Source organism: Thermobia domestica, chromosome 13 (assembly GCF_964235325.1).
Source record: "Thermobia domestica chromosome 13, izTheDome1.hap1.1, whole genome shotgun sequence".
Classification (NCBI taxonomy): domain Eukaryota; kingdom Metazoa; phylum Arthropoda; class Insecta; order Zygentoma; family Lepismatidae; genus Thermobia; species Thermobia domestica.
The window spans coordinates 202,526,807-202,553,830 of record NC_137466.1 but is presented as its reverse complement, the minus strand read 5'-3'; the positions used below and the strand labels follow the sequence as shown (position 1 = coordinate 202,553,830).

Sequence of the window (27,024 nt, the reverse complement as noted above, 5' to 3'; positions counted from 1 at the left end):
CACTGCATACCTGGTATCGACATGCTAGTGGTAAAAAAAAATCTACAACCATGGGCTTCATTCCGTACCAGTCTCCGCAAAATTTGTGAGACGTAACGTAAAGGCTAGAACAAGAAAATATAAGTGCTATACTAGTGTTGTTAAAACCAAATAATACATTATTCGAAAAATGGATTCTTCGATTGTTCGTCATTTGAAAATTCAAACAAAATTAATTATTTGAATATTTGTTCGGTTAATTATTCTAACAGTTAATTATCGGATAAACATATTATTGAAACATATTGAATATTATTGAAACATATTGAATATTATTGAAACAATAGTTCGAATAATAAACAAAAAATATTTAGTTATACAAATAACAGAAGAAAAGTAATGGGAATAAGGAATATTCCCATCAATACTATACTGCTTATCACCAACCAAGGAAGACACAAATTTTCCTTGGCTTTCACACAAACTCATGTATAATGAGGTATCGTCATCTCTATATATGTTTGATTCATGCTAGTCTTTATTAAGACAAAGAAATTCATAAGAAATTTTTACTTCATTTTTTTTTTAATTCTGCGGCAATCCTGTATTCAACAAATACAGCATGAGCTTTCGTCATTAAATGCAGCCACTCCGTAACAGTTTACCTCAACGCAACGCATATTTCGCGTTTTGGTTGGCAAAAATAGAGCAATGACTTCAGAAGAATAGGGGAATAATACTTTTCTCCGATTGGGGAGGGAATTTTAATACACCAGAGATGAAAAGTGCTAATATAAAGATATATGGGATATACGTTGAAAACACAGGATATATGTTCCTTGGGGAATTTCGTGAATCCTGCAGAAAAATTCAATCCAGGCCACCCCCTAAAAGCATCACTGAAAATAAGTACGTCTCGCAGTTTTTACGATGGTTGGTCCAGAACTAGATTCCATGAGCCTTATGCAGAGTCGTTTTGACGATTGATTAGTGTCATACTAAAGGCCGGACTACTGTAGGAGACATATGTTAGTCGAAATCTTTAGTACGACACTAATCATGCGTCAGAACGACTGTGCTTAAGGCCCCATATATATGTTTCTTCAACAAAAATGAATCGATGAGTCGATGATTACACAATAAAGACAACACTCCTTTAATTGTATGTACGAACACTATGCGTGTCATTCCGTACTTGCCCCGCAAAATTTGCAGAGGGAACGCAAAAAAAAAAAAAAAAACAATACAGTAGCTAATCAATTATCACTGCCAAGCCGATGATCGCAAACTTAAACGCAAAGTTTGATTGGTTGACTCAAAGTGGTACAGATAGTGTCCCATGATTTGACAGTTCTTTGCGGAAGTTACACCTGTACAATTTTATCAACAGATGTCTCTGCAGACTAACTTGCTGAAACTATCCACAAGCTGTCCACCGTTAATGCTGAATAACAATTGGGAAACAGTTTGAAGAGAAACTGAAATATCGAACGTGAAGATATTTTTTGATTAAATTGTATTTAACTAGCAAAATGTGTGACGTTATATTTCCTGATGTATATGGTGATGCTCTGTATCCAGACTGGTTAAGGGAAAAACATACTACCGGGGTAAGTATAACAATAATTTTAAGTAAAATCTTGACAAGAAAAGAACTTGTCATTGTAATTGCATTATTTAATTTTGAGTTTAATGTCCCGTTCAGCAACGGGGCTATATGAGACGTGGACCTACTGAGTAACGTGGAATCCGAACCACATGAGCTCCCGCCGGGAATCGAACCCGGGTCTCCTATTTAATTTTGGTTAGGATATCCACATAACTTCGATGATGCTTATTGAATAACAGTAAAAGACATTATTATTTATGCATTGTTAAGAATGCCAGATGGAGAAGGAATAATCTTAAATAATTCATACCGGCAAAGGCTTGTGTATAGCCCGCTCCCCCCAGTTCTTTGTTACCGGAACTGGAAGAGTCACTACTACTATTACTAATAGTAATACTACTAGTACTAGTACTTATATCGAGAACAGAACCCACCAATCCCTGCGAGGCTTCTAACCCGTTCCTATTACTATTACTATTCCTACTGTTGCTACTAATTACCCCTACTACTATTGCTACTACTACTACTGCTGCTACTACTACTACTACTACTTATATCGAGAACAGAACCCAACCAACCCCTGCGGGGCTCCTAACCCGTTTAGTACAATTACTACTATTGCTACTAACTACCACTATTACTACTGCTACTACTACTTATACTGAAACTTCCTTACCACAAGATTTACACCTTAAATCTTTATAACATACGATTCCGATTCATTATGAACTAATACGAATCGTTAGAATCACTATGATTCGTTAAAACTCACTGGGGGGAGCGGGCTATACTCAATCCCCGGCAAAAATTCCGAAGGCGATTCTTCGCCTAAAGGAGGGTTACATTTCATTCTAAGTCGCAGTTTTCTTTGTAAGCCCATAAATCACGTATTATTTCGACGATTCATTCAACAATTATATTTAGGGGTCCATGTTTCGTTAAGGGTGTCCAAAACTAACCTAGGTAATAGTATACATGAGAACCCCCTGATCTGCGTTTCTTCTGTGTTCTATTACCTCTTCTACATGAAATACCATAAATTTTCTACGTAGTGCAATAGTAAGAAGTATCCATGTGCACAAGACATGCGATATGCGTTAAATTCCCCCCCCCCACACACACACATAGTCATAGATAAAGTACAAGGGCACTACACATGCAAATATAAAGTACAGGTGCGTTTTTTTTGTTTTCGTATCAGTCGATAAGTAAATAAAAGTCGCTTTGTTACCCCCTTTGTAAGTTCTAAAATATGAGCATCCTGCTCCTTCGGGAACTGATGCAGCTTCATGTATACTATATCCATAACGTTATTTTATGTAGTCAAGCGAAAATCAAAGTGGAGAAATTGCAAATTTCGTGTGGAAGAAATTACTGGACTCCCTTAACGGAACATTGGCCCTCTGATGACATTTCGAGTGATTATGTTCATTTCTCCGTACATTTTGGATTTTCGGGCCCCCAACTCCACCAGTTAACCCGGCGAAAGGAAATAACATGTAGTTAACGACTGGTGATCTTTACGGACCCGTATAGCGTCCGAACCCGGGATAAGGTATAACTAATGCTTCTGTATTTCGGCTCGAATCCCGGGACTAGTTCAATATTGATTTTACCCTTTATTAAAAGTAAATGTGGGGCTTAGGTTAGCTTGGTCTGTGTCTACCTTCTTTGGTTAAAGTTATGCGTATTTTCTTCATTTCCAATATGATCTAATAGTATGGGGAAGTTATTAGTATGTCCGGGATTCGAGCCGAAGGGTTAAGTTTAGAGTTACCCCTCCGCTTTTTATAAAAATCAGGAAAATTTACAAGAGAAATGAGGTAAGAAATGATAATTTGAAGTTTTTATTTGATGTTTAGGAATGTAAGTTCGGCAGGATAGTTATGTTTAATACGAGAAAAGATATGTGGAAGTTAGTACTATTTGCCGGAAGCGGAAGCATTCGCGGAAGGTTTCAGCAGTATGGTACTTGTAAAATATGGCGAATATGGCGAACATGTGTAACGGATGCGCAAGAATAATGAAGAAAACCTTTTAAATTTTTGTGAAGCCCACGGAGTACTGAAGTCAAGTGAAATGTAAATTTTTTTAATACTTTGAGCACTGTTTTTTGTATGTTGCAAAGTCCAAGGGCACCTTCAGACTGGAGGGGCAACTCCAAACTTAAGCCGAGCCGAAATTCAGAAGCAGTAGTTACACCGTATCCCGGGTTCGTACGCTATACAAGTCCGTAAAGATCACTAGTCGTTAACTACATGTTATTTCCTTTCGCCGGTGGAGATGGCGGCCCGAAAATACAAAATGTACGGAGAAATGAACATAATCACTCGAAATGTCATCATGAGAGTAACAAGAAAGGTAATAACGGTAATCAGTGTATTGTGATTAATTAGGGCAAAAAACGAAGTTCAAACCTGGACTGTGTGAGTTCGCGTATTGATATAATAGGTAAACAGGCAACAGAGCATAGCCTAATATGGCAGTGTTTCAAACCCATTGTCTTAATAACTACACTAAAACGTGTACCGAAATAATGAAGGGAAATACAGAAATGTAGAGCGAAAACTAATAAGAGGGGAGTTGTATCTGAATCAAATATGGAGAAATGGGGCAAAATTTTGGGAGTTATTCCATTTTATAGAAAGTTGAGAACCTCTATTCTGCGTGAATCCTTTGTACGCGAAAAGCTTATAACAGACACATGATTACATTATTATTATTATTATTATTATTATTATTATTATTATTATTATTATTATTATTATTAAAGCTGTATTTCACAGATAGAAATAATTTGGTTTGGGTATTTCAGTGATACGTACAAACCATATTTTAACCAATTAACGAACCTAAAAAGTAATTGTAAGAAATAAAAGGCATATTTTTAGAACTGGGGGGGGGGGAGAATATTTTGCTTAAGTTTCGTGCTTTCTTGCTATATTTTCTGTGTTTTTGATTGTTTGGTTTAGGTTATGTTAGTACTTAATAATTACACCTACTTAGCATCAAATCATTTCTCCTGTAAACATGGTAATTTTACCTGATTTCGCCTCCCCGGTTCCAAAATTATCCCCAAAATGATGAAACTCCGTATTTGCTAATGGACGCTATAGGGTACAGGATTAAATAACAGGTATATACACCTTGTATACAAAAAGATTTAATTATTCTTTACGTAATATCGACTTTGAAGGGGGGAGTGGGTTAGATTTACCTTTATTTGTTAATCTTTCGTACGTATTCTACCTTGAAAAGAGTTTTCCTGAAATATTTGAAGAGCACAGGATCATCACAAAACCTTTTGAATTTGTAGTATCGTTATACCTAGTGTTACCGGTAGGTTTTTTTTTTTTTTTAATTAATTTAAGAGACTTTTTCAATTTATCGAGGTGAGATACTTACATTAACAGTGTTCCAGTACTTTTAGCTTTTTTTTTTTTTTTTTTTTTTTTTTTTGTGGGGGGGGGAGCCTGAATGCTCTAGCCAAATCTAATTAATTAGATTCTTACAGAAGTATTAAGCGGTAGCTGGTTTACATTTCAATTGTGAAACAATTCTGTTGTATGAACTCTGTAGTTTAGAAAGGAATGAATGAGACTATTATTATTATTATTATTATTATTATTATCTCATATTCATATTTTGTTTACAGACATCTATAATGGCAGTAGAGTTTAATGATGGGGTGGTAATAGGAGCTGATTCTAGAACTACTACAGGGTGAGTTATATGTTTGTTCCTTTAATTGTATTGAAAACTTTCATTTGCTTATCATTGTTAGCTAGAGTAAGGGTAAGAAATTTTTTTCTTCCATATGTTTTTAGGTTATTACAGTGTGTCTGGGTGAAAATATAGCAATAAGGGATTTGAATAATTCGAGAACCAGTAGTGATAGAATCATCCAGTTTTTCGGTAACAGGAAAGAATGGAATTTTATATCCAGCACAAAAAAATCACACAGCTCATCTCAGTACACCACCACATATGCACCTTTTGTTGCTCTGCAAAATCAACCTTCCTCCAGGTATTGCGTAATCTTTCAGGTATCACGGATCCACAAGTATCGATAATTGTCTTATCTTAGGTCTCGAACTTGAAGTTGGGTCTCGTACATAAAAATCTTAACATACTCCCCCTTCCAGAAAAAAGTCCAGGGTTTCAGTCGGACAATCTTGGAGACCATTGAATAGGACCATCCCTTCCATTCCAATTGTTCTAAAAATAGTTATCTAGAAATTCTCTCACGCAACGGGCATAATGAAAAGGAGCCCCATCTCGTTGGAACATGTATCCGTATAGTATGCGAGGTACAGCATAATTTTCCAGTATTGCCAGGTACGTTGGTCCTGTAGTTGTAGCCTCTTCAAAGAAGAATGGGCTTATGACGGAATTTTTACTCGACGCACATCACACGTCATTCTGTTGCATTCATGTTCCACAAACTGATGTAGATTTTCCTCATCCCATATCATGCAGTTGTTCTTATGCACCTTACGCTACGTATGGAAGTTGGCTTCGTCACAAAAAGCTACCCTTTTAAGGAAATCATTGTCCTCATCAAAGTCCGATAACATTTCAACAACGAATTCACATTGCAAGGGTTGTCATTAGACAGAAGTTTTTGAACAAGCTGAAGCTTTGTAGGCTCTGAGACGTAACCTTTTATGCACGGTATCATGCACAGTTGAACGCGGAATTCGTAGTTGTGTACTCACACGTCTTATCAATTTTTGTGGACTTCGCTGAAAGTGTTCCTAACCGTCTCCACTTCTTCATTCATTTTTTTTTCTTTCTTTTCTTTTTCTTCCTCAATATAGACCCAGTTTTCAGCAATTGTTCGTGACATCTAGTAATGCAGTCACGGTCTGGTGGTTCCTATCCGTGTTCTTGTTTCAGTTTTCTCTGTACGGTTACAGGGGACTTCAGTTCTGCTAACAAAAACAGCACTTCACTTTCTGGCAAACAATAAAGGACGCCATTTTGCTCTCGAGTAACGCGCATGCGTGAAGTCTTGTTCGTTCAATTTGTCTGCTTGTCAGAAAATGGTATTCTTTCCTCTTTCTGAAAAACAAAATCAGACGATTCTATCACTATTGGTGTTAGTTTGTAATTAGCAACATGTTAGTGATATGTCAAAAACTGCACAATGTCCACTTCTTAACTGAAGAATGGAGAACTAGCACTTAACTTGGCTGACTTATTAGTAGATTTTAGGCTGTTTTGATATCCTGGTAATATTGTTTTCAATCCAAATGGATGCAAAGTAATTGTTTTGTATGTGTTTACCCTTGAGTGTTTACCTTCAATGAACTATTGGAAGAACTATGTAATATTATCGATACTAAAGAATCTCAACATATAGAGTGAACCATTTATCATGGTACGCCTCTGTAACGTTTAAATTAATCGGTAAAAAATCTTCGAAATTTTGTACCATACAAATATCGACAGGGGACATTGTTGACATACTCTTCAATACAACCAGGTTAACAATGGTACCAGCCCGTACGAGCTAGATTAGAATATACAGTATCACAGACATCCAAATTTGGGAGGCCTTTACAACAATAATAATGCAAGCGAGACGGACGGTGTAATGTACGTACATTCAAAATATCTTGGTGTCTAATACCATGATCATAATATTGCTGGGTAAGTCTTTACTTTGGCCTTTTCATTCATTTTTTCGATTCAGTTATTTGATCTTTCAGTTCCGGTTTTGAGAGCTTATCTGTTAGCCCATATATATATATATAAGTTACTAGCTGAGTTGGTTTCTTTCTGTACCAAAGTTTAATATTTAATTCACACAGTATTGCCGAGCAAGCGTTAGCGAGTGGAGACAGGTTAGAGCCCTCAGGGCATATTGTTTCCTGTCGTCGTTACGAATCGGTTCTTTGAACAATTCATTGAAAGTAAAGACTTGCCTTATTGCTGTATTTGGAAAACCGCTCAGCTAAGTACCATATTTAATCACTTAGGTAGTGTCCAAAAGATATAAAGATCATAGTGCCATTTACAGCAATTTGATATCTTAACCTGTTCCGAAGATATGGCAAACATTGGTAAAGTTCCCAATACTGGTTAAAATAATGTAATTCCGTGGACTTGTAATTAAACTCACTTGTGCTATTGATTTTGTAGAAGCCTTCAATGTGTGATTGCTTTTCAATGGTCGTGATACTGTGGTGTCCTTATTTTGTAACTGATATTGTAGTAAGTTCAACATGTGAATTTGAAATGTCTAATAATCTCACGTGCTGGCATTTGAGAAAAGGTAGCTTGATAATGGGTTAGTAACATTGTTAATCTGGTTGTATTGCAGAGTTTCAAACAATCTTCTCATGTTGATATTTACAGAGTATGATATTTCACCGTTTTGTGTCTGTTAGTTTAAAAGTTAAGTTCGTTAAAAAAAAAAAAAAAAATTGGAAAGACGTAAGAGACCTTTGCAGTTGTTTGGATTGCAAATAACATCAGCAGGATATCGAAGTCGTCACCATTGTAAATAATAATTCGGCACAGTGGTAAGTACTAATTTTTCATTTGTTAACATGCTCGTGGTTTTGTTTGGTTCTTCCGTTTCCTTACATATGCATATTTTATCAGTTCTTTCACCATCATTTTCATTAGTGGCTTGGAGTCTTAAAGATAATCGTGAGACAGTATGATAAAGATTGCACTCCATAATACCTAAGGTATGCATTTCAGTGCGCTGTTTTCTGTTAAATTTCAAACTTTGGCTTCCTGTCTGGTGTGTCGCAATGTTTGAAAAAACGACTGCGATATTTGACAGGCATTTATTTCTGTCAACATTGACGATTATGTTGTTGTTTGCAAAATAGGGGGCACGGTAGCTCAGTGGTAAAGCGCTTACCTCTGGCGCTTGGGGTCCCTGGTTCGATCTCCGCCCAAGTAAGTTTCTGGTGGACAACATGTTGTTCGTGGGTTTTTTCGGGGTTCTCCCGTTTCCTCCCACTTTCTCATTTCAGCAACTTGCTTTAATAATCTCCCTCCCTTAGCCTAAAACGTAAGCGTGGGACGTTAAACAGAAAGATTTCTTTTTTCATTTCATTTGCAGAATAAACAAAGATGGTAGCTACTTTGTGTACCAGTGTATAGTGTTTTGTAGTTATCCCATTTCAGAAATAGATAGGCTTATAAAGCTATTAATTTTTACTTTGATGAAGATATAATTTTCTGCACACTAGAAGATACGACGGTGGACCCAAAAGAAATAGGACTTTTGTTCTAAAAAATAATTTATTATTATTATTATTATTATTATTATTATTATTTTATTTATTTTTTTTTAAATACAAAATACTTTCAGTCTCCTACAAAGTAATCTCCATTAGATGCGGTTCAATTCTCCAGTCTTATTTTTCACTGTTTGAAGGATCTCTGGAACTCTTCAACTTTGATATCGTCCATTGCTCTCTGCTAAGCTCTTTTTACACACTTTACATTATCAAAACGTCTGCCTTTTAGATACTTTTCATTCTCGGGAATAGAAAAAAAAAAAGTCTCACGGGGCTAGGCCTGGCAAATATGGAGGGTAGGGGACGATAGCCTACTCGTGAGAGCCCAAATTCTGTGTGAGCAGGCGAGGAATAATCTTAGCGGAAACGTGTCTCTTTCGCAAATCCTCATTGAAAATCCGGTGCCACGAGCTCGAACTCACTCCTGTCTGTTCTGGAATTTCATCGATTCTAAAACAACGATCCTTGTTGATTTTTTGGCGGATTTTTCAATGTTTTCGTCGTTTTGAGATAATGAAGAGCGCCCAGAACGAGCATGACCTTCAACATTGATTTCATCATTTTAAACCGCTCAAACTACTGGAAAACTTGTGTTCGCTCATAGCATCCTTCTTGAAAGCCTGTTAAAGCATTTGGTAAGCTTCCGTTGCAGGTAAGAAGCAACTTTTCTAACATAGTTTACAACGGTATGTTGTATGTGTTGTACTGTTGTATTATTATTTACTTGTACCGGTCTTAGAAAGACGATCAGAGGTGCGACAACGGAGCATATTTTGTAAAGAAAAAGAAAAAGGAAATTGTAAAGATTATTATTGCTCCTTAGTTACAGTATTGCAAATATAAATAAGAGAGGTTGTTAAGTGAGAGATTAGGAAGTTTTCAGAGGAATTGATGTTCAAGAAATTAATGGTTTGTAATAGAAATATTAAAAGAAAGTATAAATAAATAATATTTACGTTTCAATGTTCTGTTATAGATATTGTGGCTCAAGAGATATTTATTAAAAACCAGCAGTTACATAATTAAATGGTGCCTTCATACCGGGAGTTTGTGTATCGTTCTGAAGTAGAGTAACAACGAGCACAATTGAGCCCAATATTTTATGTCACTATACTAAGAAGTGGTAAACGAATAAACCGAGGTATGTCGGAAACTGAAGGTATCCAAGACCGACCTATGCAAAGTGGTAGTCCTGCTCCTGATACCGTGACAGATCTTTTAAAGCAGATATCATGTCAAATGAACAAACTTCAACAGAATCAACAGGAGTTCCAACATAAAATGGACCAACTTCAACAGAATCAACAGGAGTTCCAACAAAAAATGGTTACTCAACAACAGTTTGAGGAATTTCAGAATGTAACGCATCAACAATTGGAGGACTCCTTAAAGCAATTGCAACATAAAATTGAGGAACAAGTGGAAGATAAAATGGATCAATTGCAATGTAAAATAGAAGGTCAATTGGAGGAACAAATGTCGACGAGATTTAAGCAGTACGACCAAAAGATGGAACGAGTATCTCAAAGTTATACTGAGATGCAGGATGTGGTTAAAGCCATGGAATCGGTAATTAACGAACACACCTTTCACATCCGAGAACTTCGAGAGGATATGAATTGTTTGCAAGAGTGGTACCATGCTACTAAGGAAGAGCACGATGGTGGTCATAGACATCAGTCTCACAGTGGACATAGAAATCAGGCTGCATATAATGGATTAGAATCAGTAATCTCTCATGATGGTGGGTATAGAAATCAGTCTCCTTTTAAGGAACCAGAACCAGTAACACCTCATCGAGTTTTGGAGGATAGTGAGTCTTCGGGATATAGTGAAGGTAGTACCGAAGTTGGAAGAAGAAAGAAATATTCATCCTGTAGGAAGTCAAAATGTTACGGTAAATATTCAAAATCACATAATAATGACAAACCTTTGCGATTTAGCGAGGTAAAATCATGACCAAATTTAGCGGTGGACCTGATGATATTCCTGCACGGGTATTTATGGAGAAGTTTGAGGATGAATGCGACTTAATAGGCATCAAAGAGTCGAAATTCTTGAAGATACTTCCACACGTCCTACAACCTCCATGTTTAACATGGTTCTAAGCCATTCGAGAAAATCTCCATGCTTATTCAGATTTTAAAGCTGCCCTACCATCTAATTATGAAAACGACTTTATGCTTGCTAACAGGGATGCTTTATTGCGTACCAAAGTTTTCGATCCCCGAAGCCACAAGAATTTTACGGAATTTGTAGTATCGACATATAATGAATTAAAAGCTCTAAATCCTAATCATCCTGAATCGCGTATAATTGCTTCAATTCGCATCCTATTGCCGTTCCGATTGCAACAAATGTTAATGTCTGCACAATTATGCTCAGGTTCGCAATATAAGTGTACAGAATGGAAATAGCTCCCACACACAAGGAAATGGCAATCGTCGTTTTAATGAACGAGCGTGTAATCTAAATAGTACCGGTAATTCAACTCAACCTAATGGTAGAAATAGTAATAGGAATTTCAGGAATAATCACCGAAATTATAATCGAAGTAACAACAATTACCGTAATTTTGCACAAAATAGTTTTGCAAATGGCAGGAATTTCGTAAATAGGAATCAAAATATGGTAACATCCTGTGAAAGACAAAGAAGTACTATAGATTGTGCTATCCAATGCTGCTTAAATGCGCCCTTTAAACGAACCATTAAAAAGGCGTCCGACAGATTTGTATTAGATCGACCTTTGCTTACGTCTATGGTTAATGTGTTCTTTATTCAATTTATTATTAAAATGTACGTTAAAAACATATGTAATTTGTGAAATATTACGAAATGTCGATGAAATAAAAGTTATGGCAGCCTACTGAAAATACTAGAAAGAAATGGATGGACTTAGTCAAAAATGTAGTCCCTCCTGAGATCATAAGTAAAATTAATATAAATAATGTATGATAGAGGGAACTCAATCTCAAAACGAGATAAACACAGTATTTTATAGTTGTATAATTTAGTTATTGTATTTCTCCTCATGTTATTTTATTTTCAACTATTTTTCTAGTGTAACAATTATTTTCTTCAATGTTAATATATGCTATATTGTTTTATTGCGTTCACAACACTATAATTACTCCATAATCACTTTGTGTTTTATATGTATATTCGTGTAGTATGTTTATTCCGTGTTTACATCCTAATGATGTTAAAGGAATTAAAAGAAAAAATGGATTAATTTTAATAGAAAATATATTTATATTTAACTCTTCGCAGTTATGCTAAATTTCATGAATTAAACTATATACATTATATTAAATATATCCCAATGAATGTACAAATAATTGTGGACCGTATTATTATAGTTATTTTTCTGTTGATGCACCTTGTTATTTATATTATAATGTGAGGACAAAGAATATGCTTAATTATGCGATTAATACATGATATTGATATAAAATGTAATCTTATATGTATACAAGGGTTGTTCAAAATGTGTATTCTTGTACGGTCCAGGAATCTTTTCATTTATTGTTAATAAATAAATGAAATCCATGTTCATGACGCCAGATACAACGGTATGTTGTATGTGTTGTACTGTTGTACTATTATTTACTTGTACCGGTCTTAGAAAGACGATCAGAGGTGCGACAACGGAGCATATTTTGTAAAGAAAAAGAAAAAGGAAATTGTAAAGATTATTATTGCTCCTTAGTTACAGTATTGCAAATATAAATAAGAGAGGTTGTTAAGTGAGAGATCAGGAAGTTTTCAGAGGAATTGATGTTCAAGAAATTAATGGTTTGTAATAGAAATATTAAAAGAAGGTATAAATAAATAATATTTACGTTTCAATGTTCTGTTATAGATATTGTGGCTCAAGAGATATTTATTAAGAACCAGCAGTTACAAGTTTTTGTTCCTTTAACTCTCATAACTATTTCGCGGACGGCAAGCAAGAACAGTTAAAAAAAAAAAAAAAAAAAAAAAAAAAAAAAAAAACCCTACAATCAAACATCAACCTCCTACGGAGACGCCGCTTAGGCAACTGATTTGAGAAGGTCTCTATGAGACCTACCTAGCGGAAGAATTCTCTACTACGTGTAGGAACGGCCGCGCGCTTTCAGTCTTTTTGAGGGGGGTCCTCCCTCGCAAGTAAGCGTCAAAAAATGTAGCAGTTCAAGGAATAATAGCGAGGTCGTCATTGTTAAAATAAAATCAACGAAATATTGCACTTTTTTCCGAACTCACGACACACCACTGAGGTAAACGTTTAATATTTGCTTTTATAATTTAAAAATAAATAAATACATAAATAAACTGTTTTCTTTGTTGTGTAGGGCCTATATTGCTAATCGAGTGACAAACAAGCTTACGAGAGTGACTGATCATATCTATTGCTGTCGCTCAGGATCTGCAGCCGATACTCAAGCCATTGCAGACATCGTGGCTTATCATTTGGCTTTTCATCAGTAAGTATATTCAGAGGATTTTAAGTTGTGTTACATCAACAGCTACCATTCCTTGCGTTTTTTTTTTTTTTTTTAAATAAAGTATGTTATCTGGTGTTTACAAATTGTTATTAAATAATGTCAAGTTATTTAATATAGAAAGAGGTGCGAGATAACAATGAGATATGTATATGTATAATTCAAATGAAATGCATAGTTCGAATAAATACAAATGGTAGCAATTAGCATTTGGTAGAGCTAGGAAAGCAATTTAATTTCAGAACAGTCTCACCAAAGTAGATGTTGTTTCATGTTCCTCCCACTCTGGTAGTTGGCGATGTGCGTTGTTTTATAAGTCCTGAAGCCCCGAAGAACAGGGCGTCTCTAAAATTCCATTGGAAAAGACCTAATCGTCAATCGACGATGGCGTCGAATGACCAAAAGTCACCAAATGATCAAAGGTGAAATTACTGGAGCAAAAGAGACAAAGTAATGACCGAATTCAGAATGCCCAAGATCATGATCTCTCAATTGCTTTTGATCTTACTGTCTCTCTGACGTCATGAGCGTAAAGACGGAAGGAACACCCACGTGTAGACCGAGGTCACACGGAGGTGGTCAATCACTCCAAATTGACACGAACAAAGTCCATAGACCTCTTACAGCTGATCAAACACAAAGCAGCTTCTGTCGCATTCCAGAATCCAGGGAGACGAACTTATGGAGGTCAAAGTACTTACTTACAATAACCAATACTTCCTTGTTGCTGCGTCGTGAGACAGGTAAACGGTCAAAGAGGACAATGTCTCGGTGATGGCATATGACTGCGAAGGCCAGTATGATACAATGATGGAACATGTTAGACTTGACAAAGCAAACCAGAAGGTGAAGACAGGAGTAAAGGTTCGGAAAACTGCTATCACAGTTTATTATAAAAGCTGTACAAGTACAGTCCGCAGAAAAATAACCTGCAACATGAGCATGTAAGTTTTGTGAAACGACGAAGTCTTTTGCTCCAAAATAAGTGTGCAGGAGAAGACGCCAAGGTTTCTCCTGACGTGATTCGTGCCACTTAGACGTTATGTTGATTTCCTGGGCTGTTAGGCGTAGTTTCACAATAAACTTACATGCTTATGTTGCAGATTTTTTTGCTGCGGACTCCCTTGTAGACAGCAAAAGAATAAGTAGGAAATAAACGCATTTCGTTGATGTTAAAATATAGCTGTCAGCTTGACGATGTTCGGGTGAATCAAAAATAACTTAATAAATATCAAGTTAAACCAGATCATAAAGTTTGATCGAAACGATACAGAATTAAAAAGATATTCGTCGCGGTACGAAGGTAGCTTCACTGATATTTAATTACAATGCTGTTTATTACCTGAAAAGATTAAGAGCTACATTTTCTTGGAAAATTTAAAGGTCATTCCATATGAAATCAACAAATCAAGGTGGCTCGTATGTTTTAGATTTTCTTCAAATTTTGTACAAATGAAACCGCTAGATCTGTTATGTTGAAACTATTTGAAAGTGATTTACACTAAAACTCTTAGAATTTGTAACATTTAAAATATTGTAGCAATGATGTGTCCAAATAGTGTTAACCATATGAATTTCACCAGTCAATTTTGGCAATTATTTCTGAAAGAGGCCCATCCAACATCAACCTCAAATTTTCAAAGTAAGTAGCTCTAGTATTCCCCTTTAACATCTAAAAGAATTAGGAGAGTGTTCTTTTAGTATTTTCAAGAAAAAAAAAATTACACAATTCAAGTCGAGGGCGGACGTAGCTGCTTTTTGCACAAAATTCCCAAATGTCGAATGGCTCCTACAAGGGCCTCCTTTAAAGTGGAGCTGTGAAATTGTAGAGGTTTGTTATGTTTGGGTAGCACAACATTTGTGTAAAATTTGACGATAATTTGAAACGTATGAGCCACATTTTAGTTTCAAATTTGGTGATTTCATATGGAAGGGCTCGTAAGAAATATAAAAATGAACTAGCTGCTTTTGTAGAATATTTTCACGTAGTACGCTTTGGGTAGAAGTAATGGTTAACAATCTTTAATTTTTTATTATTATTATTATTATTATTATTGAAAGGAATTATTTATTGAATTCTAGGGGAGTAGTTGTTCTCAATGGGAAGGGTTTGAAATGTCTTTAGTCATACATGATGTATTTTATCATGCATACTTATTAATATAATTATTATTTTGTTTCTTTTTTCTCGTCTCCGTAAAGGATCGAAATGGGAGAACCTCCATTGGTGGAAACGGCAGCGAATATCTTTAGAGAACTTTGCTACAACTACAGGGATCAGGTGGTTGCTGGTATGATCGTTGCTGGCTGGGACAAAAGAAAGAAGGGACAGGTACTTAACTTTAATGAAATTTCGAATTGTTTATTTATAAGATGGGAAAATTCATAACATAAAAATATAATACTCATACGCTGTTGTGTCATTTTTGATGGGTGCATTATCTAGCGTGTCAGGGTTATTCAAGTATGATGGTAGGACACATTATGAAATAGATAATAAAAGCTATTTCTAATATTTTCTTACAATAAAGTGATGTGTTAGGGTGATGTTTCTTTTGTTGGTGTTTTATTTAGGGAAAGGAAACTGCCAAAATAAGTTTTTGGATGAAAAGATCCAATAAACTTCAATCAGAAATCTTTTGTAGCCCTTATATCTGGAGAACTACATATAGTGTAGCCAAACCCAAACTATCACTTAGCTCAGTATGATGTGTTTATTCCGTAGACAATTCGAAAACTCGATTTAGAGGCCGTTCAAAAGTTTTGTGGCCCCTGATCCAAAAATTAATTATTGGCCAAGGTCGCGTCTTATGATCCATATTTTCCCCCTAAAATTCTAGTTTAATTGCTTATTAACAATATTTTCAGTAATGTCTATATAAGCCAAGTTACGTCAAAGCACTCAACTTCGGGGGAATAATTAAAATTTTCCGATTCCCCCTCAGAAATATTCTAATAAATATAAAGATCCCTAATGCCGTTTACAGCAATTAGCCTTAAACCGTTCCAGAAATGTGGCAAACATTGGTAAACTTCGCAACACTGCTTAATAATATGTAATTCCGAGAATTGCTTGAATCCAGTCTCAGGGGAATACCTCCCTTCCTTTTCTTCATGCCTGTGAAATAAATGTTTCTTCAATTCGAGTAGCCTATTGAAAACCATTTAAGGTTAGTGTAAAGGGACAAGGTTTGGCGATAGATGTCACTACAGTCTTCCTATCTTTCCCATGTATTTTTTACCTTTTATGAAAATTTACAATTTCTTTTATAAATTTCAAACTAGGGACTTCAAATTTTTAGAGAAGGAACTTCATAACCTATTAAAGGGAACAAACTGTGCCGATTTTTTATTTAGAATTTTCTTCATTGTTGAAACAGCTTCATCGTTAAAGATTTGGATATCCATTTCAACAATGAAGAAAATTCTAAATAAAAAAAACGGCACGGTTTGTTCCCTTTAATAGGTTATGAAGTTCCTTCTCTAAAAATTTGAAGTCTCTAGGTTGAAATTTATAAAAGAAATTGTAAATTTTCATAAAAGATAAAAAATACGTGGGAGAGATAGGAAGACTGTAGTGACATCTATCGGCAAAATTTGTCCCTTTAAACCAACCTTAAGTCCTTAAGTATTATACTTATCTCAACACCTTTTTCGTTACAAAGTCGTTTCAAAAAAGTCGAAATTTCAGTTGTAACTTTGTTTCTATTCATTTGATATGTGCCGTATCGTGGTCATAGTATTCGGCACTGAGCATTTTAGGTGTGATTACCCCATCCGTCTTAGTTGTATTATTTTTGCCGTTGTGGTCTTTAAAATTTAGATATTTTTGGTGCTCTAACGTCCCTAGTTTTTAAGACTAAATAAAAAAAATGTGTAAGTTCATAACGTGTAGATTTTAAATATGTAATAACCTGGCGTAGCACTATTTTAAAATATATAACTATGTTGGTTTGGTAACACTTTTAAACTGGTAGTATTGGCAGGTATGTTAAACAGTGTACCCATATTGATATTTACATGGTACGGAATTTCTTTATACAGATTGATTCTTTATAGGGTTTACAGTTTCAGTCAGTTATAATTCTTTATTCGAACCACATACAGACTTGGTTTATATGCCATTATACTGCAAAATACTTCAAGTTTGACTCACGTAGTGAGTAGTTGCGTAGTTGACCATATGCGGTGACACCGGTCAGTCGTTGAAAGTGGAAACTCTCACTAGTGCGGAAAGAGCTAAGTGCGTGTTTTAGTTTGAAGAAACAAAATCAACAACGAGTGTACAGCGTAAGTTTTGCACACAATACGGCAAGGAACCACCCAGCAGCCCAACAGTGTACAAATAGCACCAGACTCTTGTTGAAACAGGTTGTTCTGTGCGACACACAAACGCTCCAGGGCGCTCACCCGTGACTGCCGATGTGGTGGAAGCAGTTAGGGAGAGTCTTTTCCGCAGTGCATCACAAGAAACTGGTATACCTCAGACTACTGTTTGGCATGTATTGCGTAGACGTTTGTCCATGAAACCATACAGGCTGTCCTTGATTCAAGCACTGAGTGAAGCGGATAAACATACTCGACATGAATTCTGTGTTACAATGTTGGATCGAATTATTGGTGACGAGTCATTCTTGAAGAATGTGGTATTCAGTGAGAATCAACTTTTCACCTTTCCGCCGAGTCAACACACATAATTGTCCTATTTAAGGCACGGAAAATCCACATTCGCACGTGGAGCTGGTTCGTGACAGCCCCAAAGTGAACGTGTTTTGCGCTGTTTCCAGAGCAAAGGTGCTTGTATCATTCTTCTTTGCTGAGATCACCATCACCAGCATCGCCTATCTTGATATGCTCCAGAACTTCCTTATTCCATAGTTAGATGAAGATGACCACGATGGCCGCTTATAGTGATAACATGATGGCGCTCTGCCGCACTATTTGATAGATGTAAGGGAATTTCTTGATCAGCGTTTCCCAGATAAGTGGATAGGTCGTGGTGGACCAATTGCCTGGCCGCTATGATCTCCAGATTACACGCCACTTGACTTCTTTCTGTGAGAGTTTGTGAAAGATAAGGTGTACACACCTCCCCTACCTGATAATATTAATGAACTGAAACATCGCATCACAATAGCCATCGCGGACGTTAGCCCCGAAGTGCTGGCTACTGTTTGGCAGGAAATCGGCTTTCGTTGGGATGTATCCAGGATGACCGCAGGTGCACACATTAAGCCATAATGGATTTGTCACAAAAGACTTGAGATGTTTTGCAGTATAATGACATATGAACCAAGTCTGTATGTGGTACCAATAAAGAATTATAACATTGAAATTGTAAACCGTATAAAGAATCACCCTGTATTGGGGTTGGCTGGTTTAAACCAGCAGGTTAAAAAAAAAAAAAAAAAAAAAAAACTGGTTTAAACAAACAAACAAACAAACAAACAAAAAAAAAAAAAAAACGAAAAATGCTTTAAATCGTGTGAACTTTATGGTGACGTTTCCACATATCAAACCATCCGCATTACGTTTATCTACTTTTCACCTTTTAATCAAGGGGTCCCGTGTTCAATTCTCGGTCGAACCACAACCCATCTTTCAAGTGTAAACCAAGTAGCGATTCGAGGTGTCCCTTTAAGCGAAAGTCTTCTCCGTGATAACCTTGGTATTTCATAAGGATGTTAAGCCTAAATATACGAAATGAAACCAAATTATGTATTTCTACTTGAATGAATGCCTGTTGTTTTATAAAGAAGCCAATCTTGCCTCTTATTGATAGAAATTGGCAAAATTTATCAACTGCCTATGTAGCTTCCAACATCAACTTGGATTTAACTTTGTTTTAATTTTATTGAATGATATCTACATACCAAATTTGTAATTTAATACCTTAGTTTTAGCGTAGTGATTATGATATGTTGACTTTAAAATTTTACATACAAATAAATTTAAAGTAATAACAGGATTTTCCCAATGGCTAAGGCGGGAGTTTCCCGATTTATATATAATTCTACTTGTGTAACTTTATCTTTTTGTCCTTTTGAAATGACTCTTGACAGTTATATTAACAAGTACGTCTATGTAAAGATCAGTACAACGTATTTTTATCAGGAGTCCTTCATGAGTGAGTCGGCAATCGCATTGACCAATTAGTCCCGGTTTCGTGTCCAAATGGACAATTTCTCTTGGATGTAAGTCGAGAAGCGGTTTAGATTCCTCTTTAAGCTTATGTGACCCCTTCCAACATAACCTTGTTGTTGCATAATAACACCAAGGCGAAACAAACTAATTTCTGTCCATATCTAATATAAATACATAGAGTAAATTATTTAAACCAAAAAAAAACCTGTCAACCCTGCCCTATATATATATATATATATATATATATATATGATCCAATTATAAGTTAGAAGGGCGTATCGAGATAAATGGCCCACCCTGAATATATAATTCCTAGTCTTTTTGTACCTGAACCTATCCGAAAGGACGTTCCTCATTCTTGGCTAGATAGCTCGGAAGAAATGAGAGTCTGCTCTCAACACCGAAAATTGAACAGCCGTAGCATATAGCATCTTGGTATCAGGACGCTTGCAATAAAGTAATTCACGCAATTAGGTACTGGCAAATTTGATGGAAGTTGCACTGAAGAATGAATTCTTTTACAGGTGTATACTGTTCCAATTGGTGGAATGACTCTGAGGCAGGGAGTAGCAATTGGTGGTTCCGGAAGCACTTATGTGTATGGTTATGTAGATGCTAACTTTAAGCCTGGCATGACGGAAGAAGAATGTATCGAATTCGTTAAGAACAGTAAGTATTTTTATATTATGAGTAGTGATAACATTAGCAAAATATATAAGCAAAAGGATAGAACTCAGCGCAAAAAAACAAACCAAACCACACCTCTAGGAAGAACTTTCGGAAAACTGTACTCCATCTTCAGCCTCGACACAGTTTGAGGAGGATTAAATCAACCTTTTAACTGCCACAGTGTATTAGCAAAAACTATATCCCTGGAGCCAAAACTAAATTGTGATTTTTCTCATTTTATTTGGACCGATTCTGCATACTGCGTGTGTATAATCTTCGAAACCAAAAAAAGTGTGAGGCATTCATCAAGTGCCACGCAGCACAAATTTATAAAAACAGTGAGGCATAGCGTTGATGCTTCATGGCGGTTAAAGGGTTAAAACATGGGGGAGAAATGTGGATAGGTAAAAAAGAATGGTGAAAAAGTATTTTAGAAATGCGAAGCCGAAATGAGTGACCATTAATATTAGTTCATTTCCGACAGAAGATTTGTGCTTCGCATTTTTTTAAAATCCTTTTAATCATTTTTTACCTATCCACATTTCTCCCCCATGTTTTAAAATCATCCTCGAACTGTGTCGAGGCTGAAGATGGAATAGTTTTCCGAAAGCGCTTCCTAATATAACACTTTGATTTATTGCGGTGAGTAATAGCCTTTTGCTTATATTTCTTGTTAGTAAGTATTTTTATTTATTTATTTTTAAGCAACGTTCATTAGTTCCTTATTCGTTCTTTGACATTTCTCAAATCCTTTACATTATGCATTTCCTTGAAAATAAATAATAATAGCAATAATAAAACAAGCGTAAAATTTGAGCTGTGTAATATTTACGATGAATTTACTTTATCAGTTAATATGTGGTATTAGAAATATGATATACACTTACCTGTAACTGACATTACTATGCAGGAATCGCAATAACTTGCAAACCGAGATAGATATTAAGATAGGTCCAGTGCATTAACCTCTGACAGTGAAAGGATTATGGAACAGGTTGAATAGCATAGACGTTAACGCACCGGCACGGTAAGGCGAAGATTTGGGTTTGATTCATGGTCAACTCATTACATTATTGAATCGTATTTCCACTTTTTGAGAATTCAAACATGATCACTAACGTTACAGTTACAATATTACACCTACACTTCAGCATCGCCATTTATTAGGGTTTTGTATTCTGGCGGTGTTTTCTTCAACCTCTACAGATTATCTGTCTGTTGGCAATTTGCAGAAGCAACTTAGTGCGGTGGATATTCGAGTAGACAGTTTACATTATGAAAATAGTAAAACCAGACAAAAATTTCATTTAACCTTCTTCTGAATGTAACAGGTTATCAAAAGAATAGAAACGTGTGCTGAGTCTTCCCAACAGAACTCTCCACGTGACGTACACACAGTCACCCGAGTGACGTCACATGACAGACTGGCAACGCTGCTATCCAGTCGACGAGTTAACCAGGCAGCTTTAATCTGCTAGTAGCAGGAGCGAGTCGTTCATTTTGAACTCGGCGATAGTAGGAGCAGGTAGTGGACTCCCAACATGAAGAAAGAAGTAGGAAAAACATGTGCTTCACTACTTTATGTCGTTATTTTGAAAGAACAGTGGATGAATACTGTATTACTGTAATACTGTATTAATACTCAATCTTTATACTGTAATATACTTTGTACGTATAAATGAGTATTGGGCCTCAGCTTAATAAATTTGTGATTTTTAATTCAATGGTTTTGGTTCATCACTTAGTTTATTGTCGCATGCCGTTAGTTGTTAACTTTCCTTGCAGGCGGTTTATCTGTTTCTGAGTGAGTTACGAGGAAGCGCTGTCCTGCTATTTGCTACCTTGGCTAGCAACGGGTGAAAATTTCTCTTGTTGTGAGAGTTTGCTGGTCCCCGGATCATTTAATTTCGAATGTTAGTTTGTGATCCAGTTAATTAAATGAGCCGTCGTCGTCAGATGTTTGGGTTGGCAACGATCAGGCAGCCACCGCAGCACTAGGCTGTTCGTGGTGGTGTGTTAAAAGGAACTCCATAGTATGTGAGGAGCAGTAGAAAGGCAGTGTGTAGTGAACCAAGCGCATCGTGATGATATAAAATGGTCAACCTCTCTGATTTTGAAACAGGGCAAATGACGCTCGGTTATATGGTGCAAGAGTGTCGATAGTGGCAAATGTGTTGTGTATGTCGCGAGGGACAGTATTCAAAGTAACTATGGGCTACAAAACCACATCTCCGAAGGGGGACAGTAGTCGGAAGAAAATAGGTCCTGTCAAACATTAAAGCGGGTTGTCACTCAGAGCTGTCTGCGACTGCTGTGACAAAGGAATTCAAGCAGCACAGCCCTTCCCACAGCTTGTGTCTACAGTCATAGTCTGCCTGCCACGAGTTACATGGTTTGGGTGTACGGGTAAAACCGTTGATAAGGGACCATAACGCTTTTAGCACGATACCAGTGATCCCACGAACATGCAACATGGACCGGTGATGACTGGAAACATGTAATATAGTCGAATTATTTATCGTTTACTTCCTTTCAAACACGGACTTGTTTTATGTGGCGAATTACCAAATAAGCGTATGACTCATAGTGTCTCCGCCCAACTGTGAAACATTGCGGCAGGTTTGTGGTGCTGTTGGTAGCAATTTCCTGATTTTCAGTGGCTCCTGCATCGTGTCACTGCTCGTAAATATTGTCGTGAGGACTTTGTACATGCAATGATTCAGATCACCTTTCCTGGCCCGCCAAATCCCCATACTAGCACATTGAACATCGGTACCAACGCAGATTTCCGCCATGTCTTCTCTTACGAAACTCATTGCACGCGGTTCTATTCACGACTCGATGACTCCATTCCACGTCTCATCAAAGCTGTTATGAGGACGAAAGGCGATCCAACGCCATATTAATCTGGTAAATTGCACTTTTTGGAGTGATCCTGTTCTTATGATAACCATCTGATAGATAACACAGATCATTTTCTCACAATCCAAGTTACGTTTACTGTTCGATTCATTTTTATTAAAAATTAAATAATAATAATAGTAATAATAAAGTGGAAAAATGGTGTGAAATTTTTTTTTCTTGCACTGGTGAAAGTTATTCTTTTATATTAGGTTGATTCAGTTCATTGAAGTTCAGAACTAATTTCATGTAACAAAGTTATACAATGATCTTGAAAATAGAAGAAAAACCTTTCCTGCTTAATTTGCTAAGTACTAGTTATTCTGCTTCATTACTGGCCTATCCCAAATGATGTGGTATACTAGTTTTCCGCTGTGATAGTTCGATGTTGTCCAGATTTGACAGTTAGTTTAGGTAAGTTGTCATGCTTTTAATAATTTTACGTATTGATAGTACGCATTTTTACGTAAATATGTAGTAAATTATTTAAATTAGCAAATAAAGAAGCCCACGATTTTTAAGACACCAATTCCTCTATAGGCCTGTATCATTGACTTCGCATCTATAGAGGAATTGATGTGTTAAAAGTCGGTTGTTCCTCTCGATTCGTTAATGGAATGATAATACAGTCGTCAAAGTTGTTCTAAAGGTGGACATAGAATTTTGTGTGATCGCCATATATTCGTTTTTATGTATGCCTTCATTGTACGTCCCTGGAAAATGTCTTCCTTTTACAGGCGATCAATCTAACACCCACTAACAAAGACCATACCACCTCATATATCTTACGGGTAGCAAAGTGCGAGGGTCAGTCAGAAAGATAGTTGCACAGCTTCGTAAAAACTCGTCGTACAAGGCAATATTGTGTCAAGCTATCGCAAAGTGGTGCAGTATATTTGAGAACGAATGTATGAATATTGATCTGGGCAAATTTTAGAGGAAAGTGTGGTACCACTCCTCTTGAACCTTCTGATTTTCATATATTTTCGGTCCAATGAAAGAACTCGAACGATGAGGTGAAAGCTGCAACCTAACAAAGGTTGTTGAACGTTGTAAGGGAATTCTTCCCCGTGGAAAACCTGTGTCATGCTTTGACACATGTTTAAATAAACAAAATGATTACGTCGAAAAGTAACTTTTGTGTACAAGTAAAAGTATTGTGAAAGTGTGATCCTGTTTTTCTCAAGCACTACAATTAACTTTTTGACTGATCCTCGTACATGTATTCTATTATTTGTATAACTATCTGTATGTATATAAAAATGAAATGCAAACAAGTTAGACAAATACACCAACACGAGAACAAAATCACATAAGCTATCTGCACTTTATATAGTCCGAGTTGGCAAAATACGTAATATCGAAATATTTCACTGCAGAAGAGACGACGTGGCCGGCTGTAGAAAGCGTTTTTTTTAAATAAAGGTAAAGGAGTGCGTTCCATTTGGACAGGCTAAGTAGCTCACGAGCTCGTTATCTACGCTTTTGCCACGCAACTTTGTGGTACCCATTTGTCAGAGGATAAATACTTAGACGTAATGATAATAATTAAATAAAAATAAAATCCACAATGAAATAAAAATAACATTAGTAGCGGGAAATGCATGTTACTATTTTGTGCATAAATATTTTAGTATCAGCTAACATCGAAGAAATTTATAACCTGTCAAGGTATTTTTTCCCGTTGTATATACAAGTTTCTGCTTTTCTAGAGCAGTGATAAACAAAAAGCAATACAGTGGACGGTACGTGCTTTTAGGTTTCGAAGTAGTCTCCATCAACATCCAACACATTTAGCAACGTTTCTGCAGCTGCACAATGCCTTGGTGATAACTCGGCAGTCATGGAAGCAAGAAGTCCGTGAGTACGTTCCGCATGTCTCCCTCATTTGCGAATAATCTTTCACGGAGATCATTGTCGAGAGAATGAAACGGGTGGTAATCTGTTAGCGCAAAGTCCAGTGATATGATGCATGGCAGAGTCTCCCAGTCAGGTTGCTGGAGGACCACCCGGGGTCTTCTTTGCCACATACGGCTTGACAGTCTTGCAGGAACAGCACACCGTGCAATTCACCAATGCCGGCTGTCTTTGCCGCAATGCACGGTGCACTCTTTGCAACTGCTAAGATTAAATATCAGCAATGATGGTGTGACCAAGTGGAAAGAGCTCCTAATGCACCACTCGGGCCACCAGTTCCACCTACCTAGCATAATGCAGTGGTAGTGTTGAAGTGTAAGGAACAGGGTCACATGGCGACAACCAATGCCTGGTACTCTTGGGAGTGTCATAGAGAACAGCTACTTTTCGTCACCAGTGAGCAAGCGATCGAAAACCGCCGATCAGTGTTCAGGTGCCGAATGAGCAAGGACAAATCGGCTGTCAATCGTTCCTTGCTGGTTGCCGACAATGTGTGAGATACCTATTTGTTTAACTTGTACGACTTCCCTATCCCACGTAGGTACAGTCTGATAGTTTCAGCGGAAACATGAAACGTTTCTGCAAATTCATCACACGCTAGACCACTGTCCTCCACGATGTCTGCTTTAAGGGCCTCGTCATCCAACACATGTGACCTTTCACTGAGAGGTGCGGAGGCTTACATCTCCGGAACGTAATTTCTGGAACCAATGCCTGGTAGTGCGTTTGGTCACGGCATTGTCTCTCAAATGCCTGGCGTATGCCAATTTAAAGTTATACAATAGATACACGCGAACAAGCTACTTGCAATACTTTCATTTGTCTTCTATGCTGGGCGAGCTATATGACTGCTGTGTGCGTAAAGCGTGCCTCGATTACTGAATGTCGATGATCAGATTCACTCCCGATCACTTGGCAGGCACGTGCGTCACTTCGTTTCCTCTCTGTGAGCGTATGATAAATGGGACATAAAAACGGCAAGGACTTGTTTTTATTATGTTGTATTATATAAATGTGAAAGTTGGTCGTTAGTCCGCAGAGAACTAAGAATGAAGATTTTTTGAAGCGGGACGGTGCTGTAGGAAGAAAAATAAATATGTAAAATGAAACGAACAAATTAAAGAAGTAAGGTACACAATGCAGAATTATTGTAACTAACGTCAGATTGGGACATCTAAGTTGGACTGGACATTAAATTTCCATGCACAAGGTGTATGTTGTTTTAAAATTGGAAACCTACGCAAAGAGACAGTCGGGAGAAAAAAAAAAAAAAAAAATATGGGAGGTTTTGGGTGAGTAACAATAATCCCGAATGGATTAGATTGGTTTCCTGCAAGATAGGGCTACATATTTTTCTCTGGTGGTGAACTATGAACGTATGTTCCTTAAGCTGTACAATGAAAGTTTCTATAATGCTCACAGAAGTCACGTAAAATGACAAGTGGCATCTCTGTAGGTGTTTATTTAACTGCAAAATAACTTTTACTAACTTGTACACAATAATACATGATTGCTATCTTTTTCAGCTCTTTCTCTGGCTATGGCACGAGACGGTTCCAGTGGAGGCGTTGTGAGGTACGGAGTTCTTAACGAACAAGGAATCAGAAGAGGAGTAGTGCTTGGAAACGAATTACCAAGATTTTATGAAGGATAATTCAAGACTCCATACTGTGATGCATTAACTTAACTTTCACGTTTTTGTGCATTGTTAACAGTGGAAGCTCATTAAAAAAGATGTTGAAATATAATTTTCTTTTGCATTGTTTTATTAAATGAAGAAATGTGTGGTGTATTAATGCATTCTTTCTAAATACAGTTAAAAATATTGAGTTTCTAAACTTTTTGTGATTTATTCATAATTTTTTCAATCCATTTTCCACGTATAACGTAAACTGGAGTTACTTGGAAACTTTTTTTCTTTCTTTTTCATACTACTTCTTGTTATTTATTGCAATTAATTTTTCTTCTTCTTGTGACGTTTCTAGAGCTTGTTTCATGTTACCTTTTCCTGCAGTCATTAGCAAAATTTTCCCAGCAGCCAGAATGGGCTGGAA

The 27,024-nt window shown here is 36.6% G+C and overlaps 1 protein-coding gene across 1 annotated transcript; it reads left to right on the top strand.

The window, feature by feature from the left end:
- The first annotated feature begins 1,371 nt into the window (after positions 1–1,371).
- LOC145668958 (proteasome subunit beta type-6-like) lies at positions 1,372–26,808 on the top strand. The gene is made up of 6 exons (XM_081737249.1): positions 1,372–1,589; positions 5,244–5,311; positions 13,190–13,321; positions 15,542–15,671; positions 20,008–20,152; positions 26,497–26,808. Exons 1-6 carry the CDS (start codon positions 1,512–1,514, stop codon positions 26,622–26,624), a joined length of 681 nt encoding a protein of 226 aa, XP_081593375.1. The 5' UTR covers positions 1,372–1,511; the 3' UTR covers positions 26,625–26,808.
- The last annotated feature ends 216 nt before the right edge of the window (positions 26,809–27,024 follow it).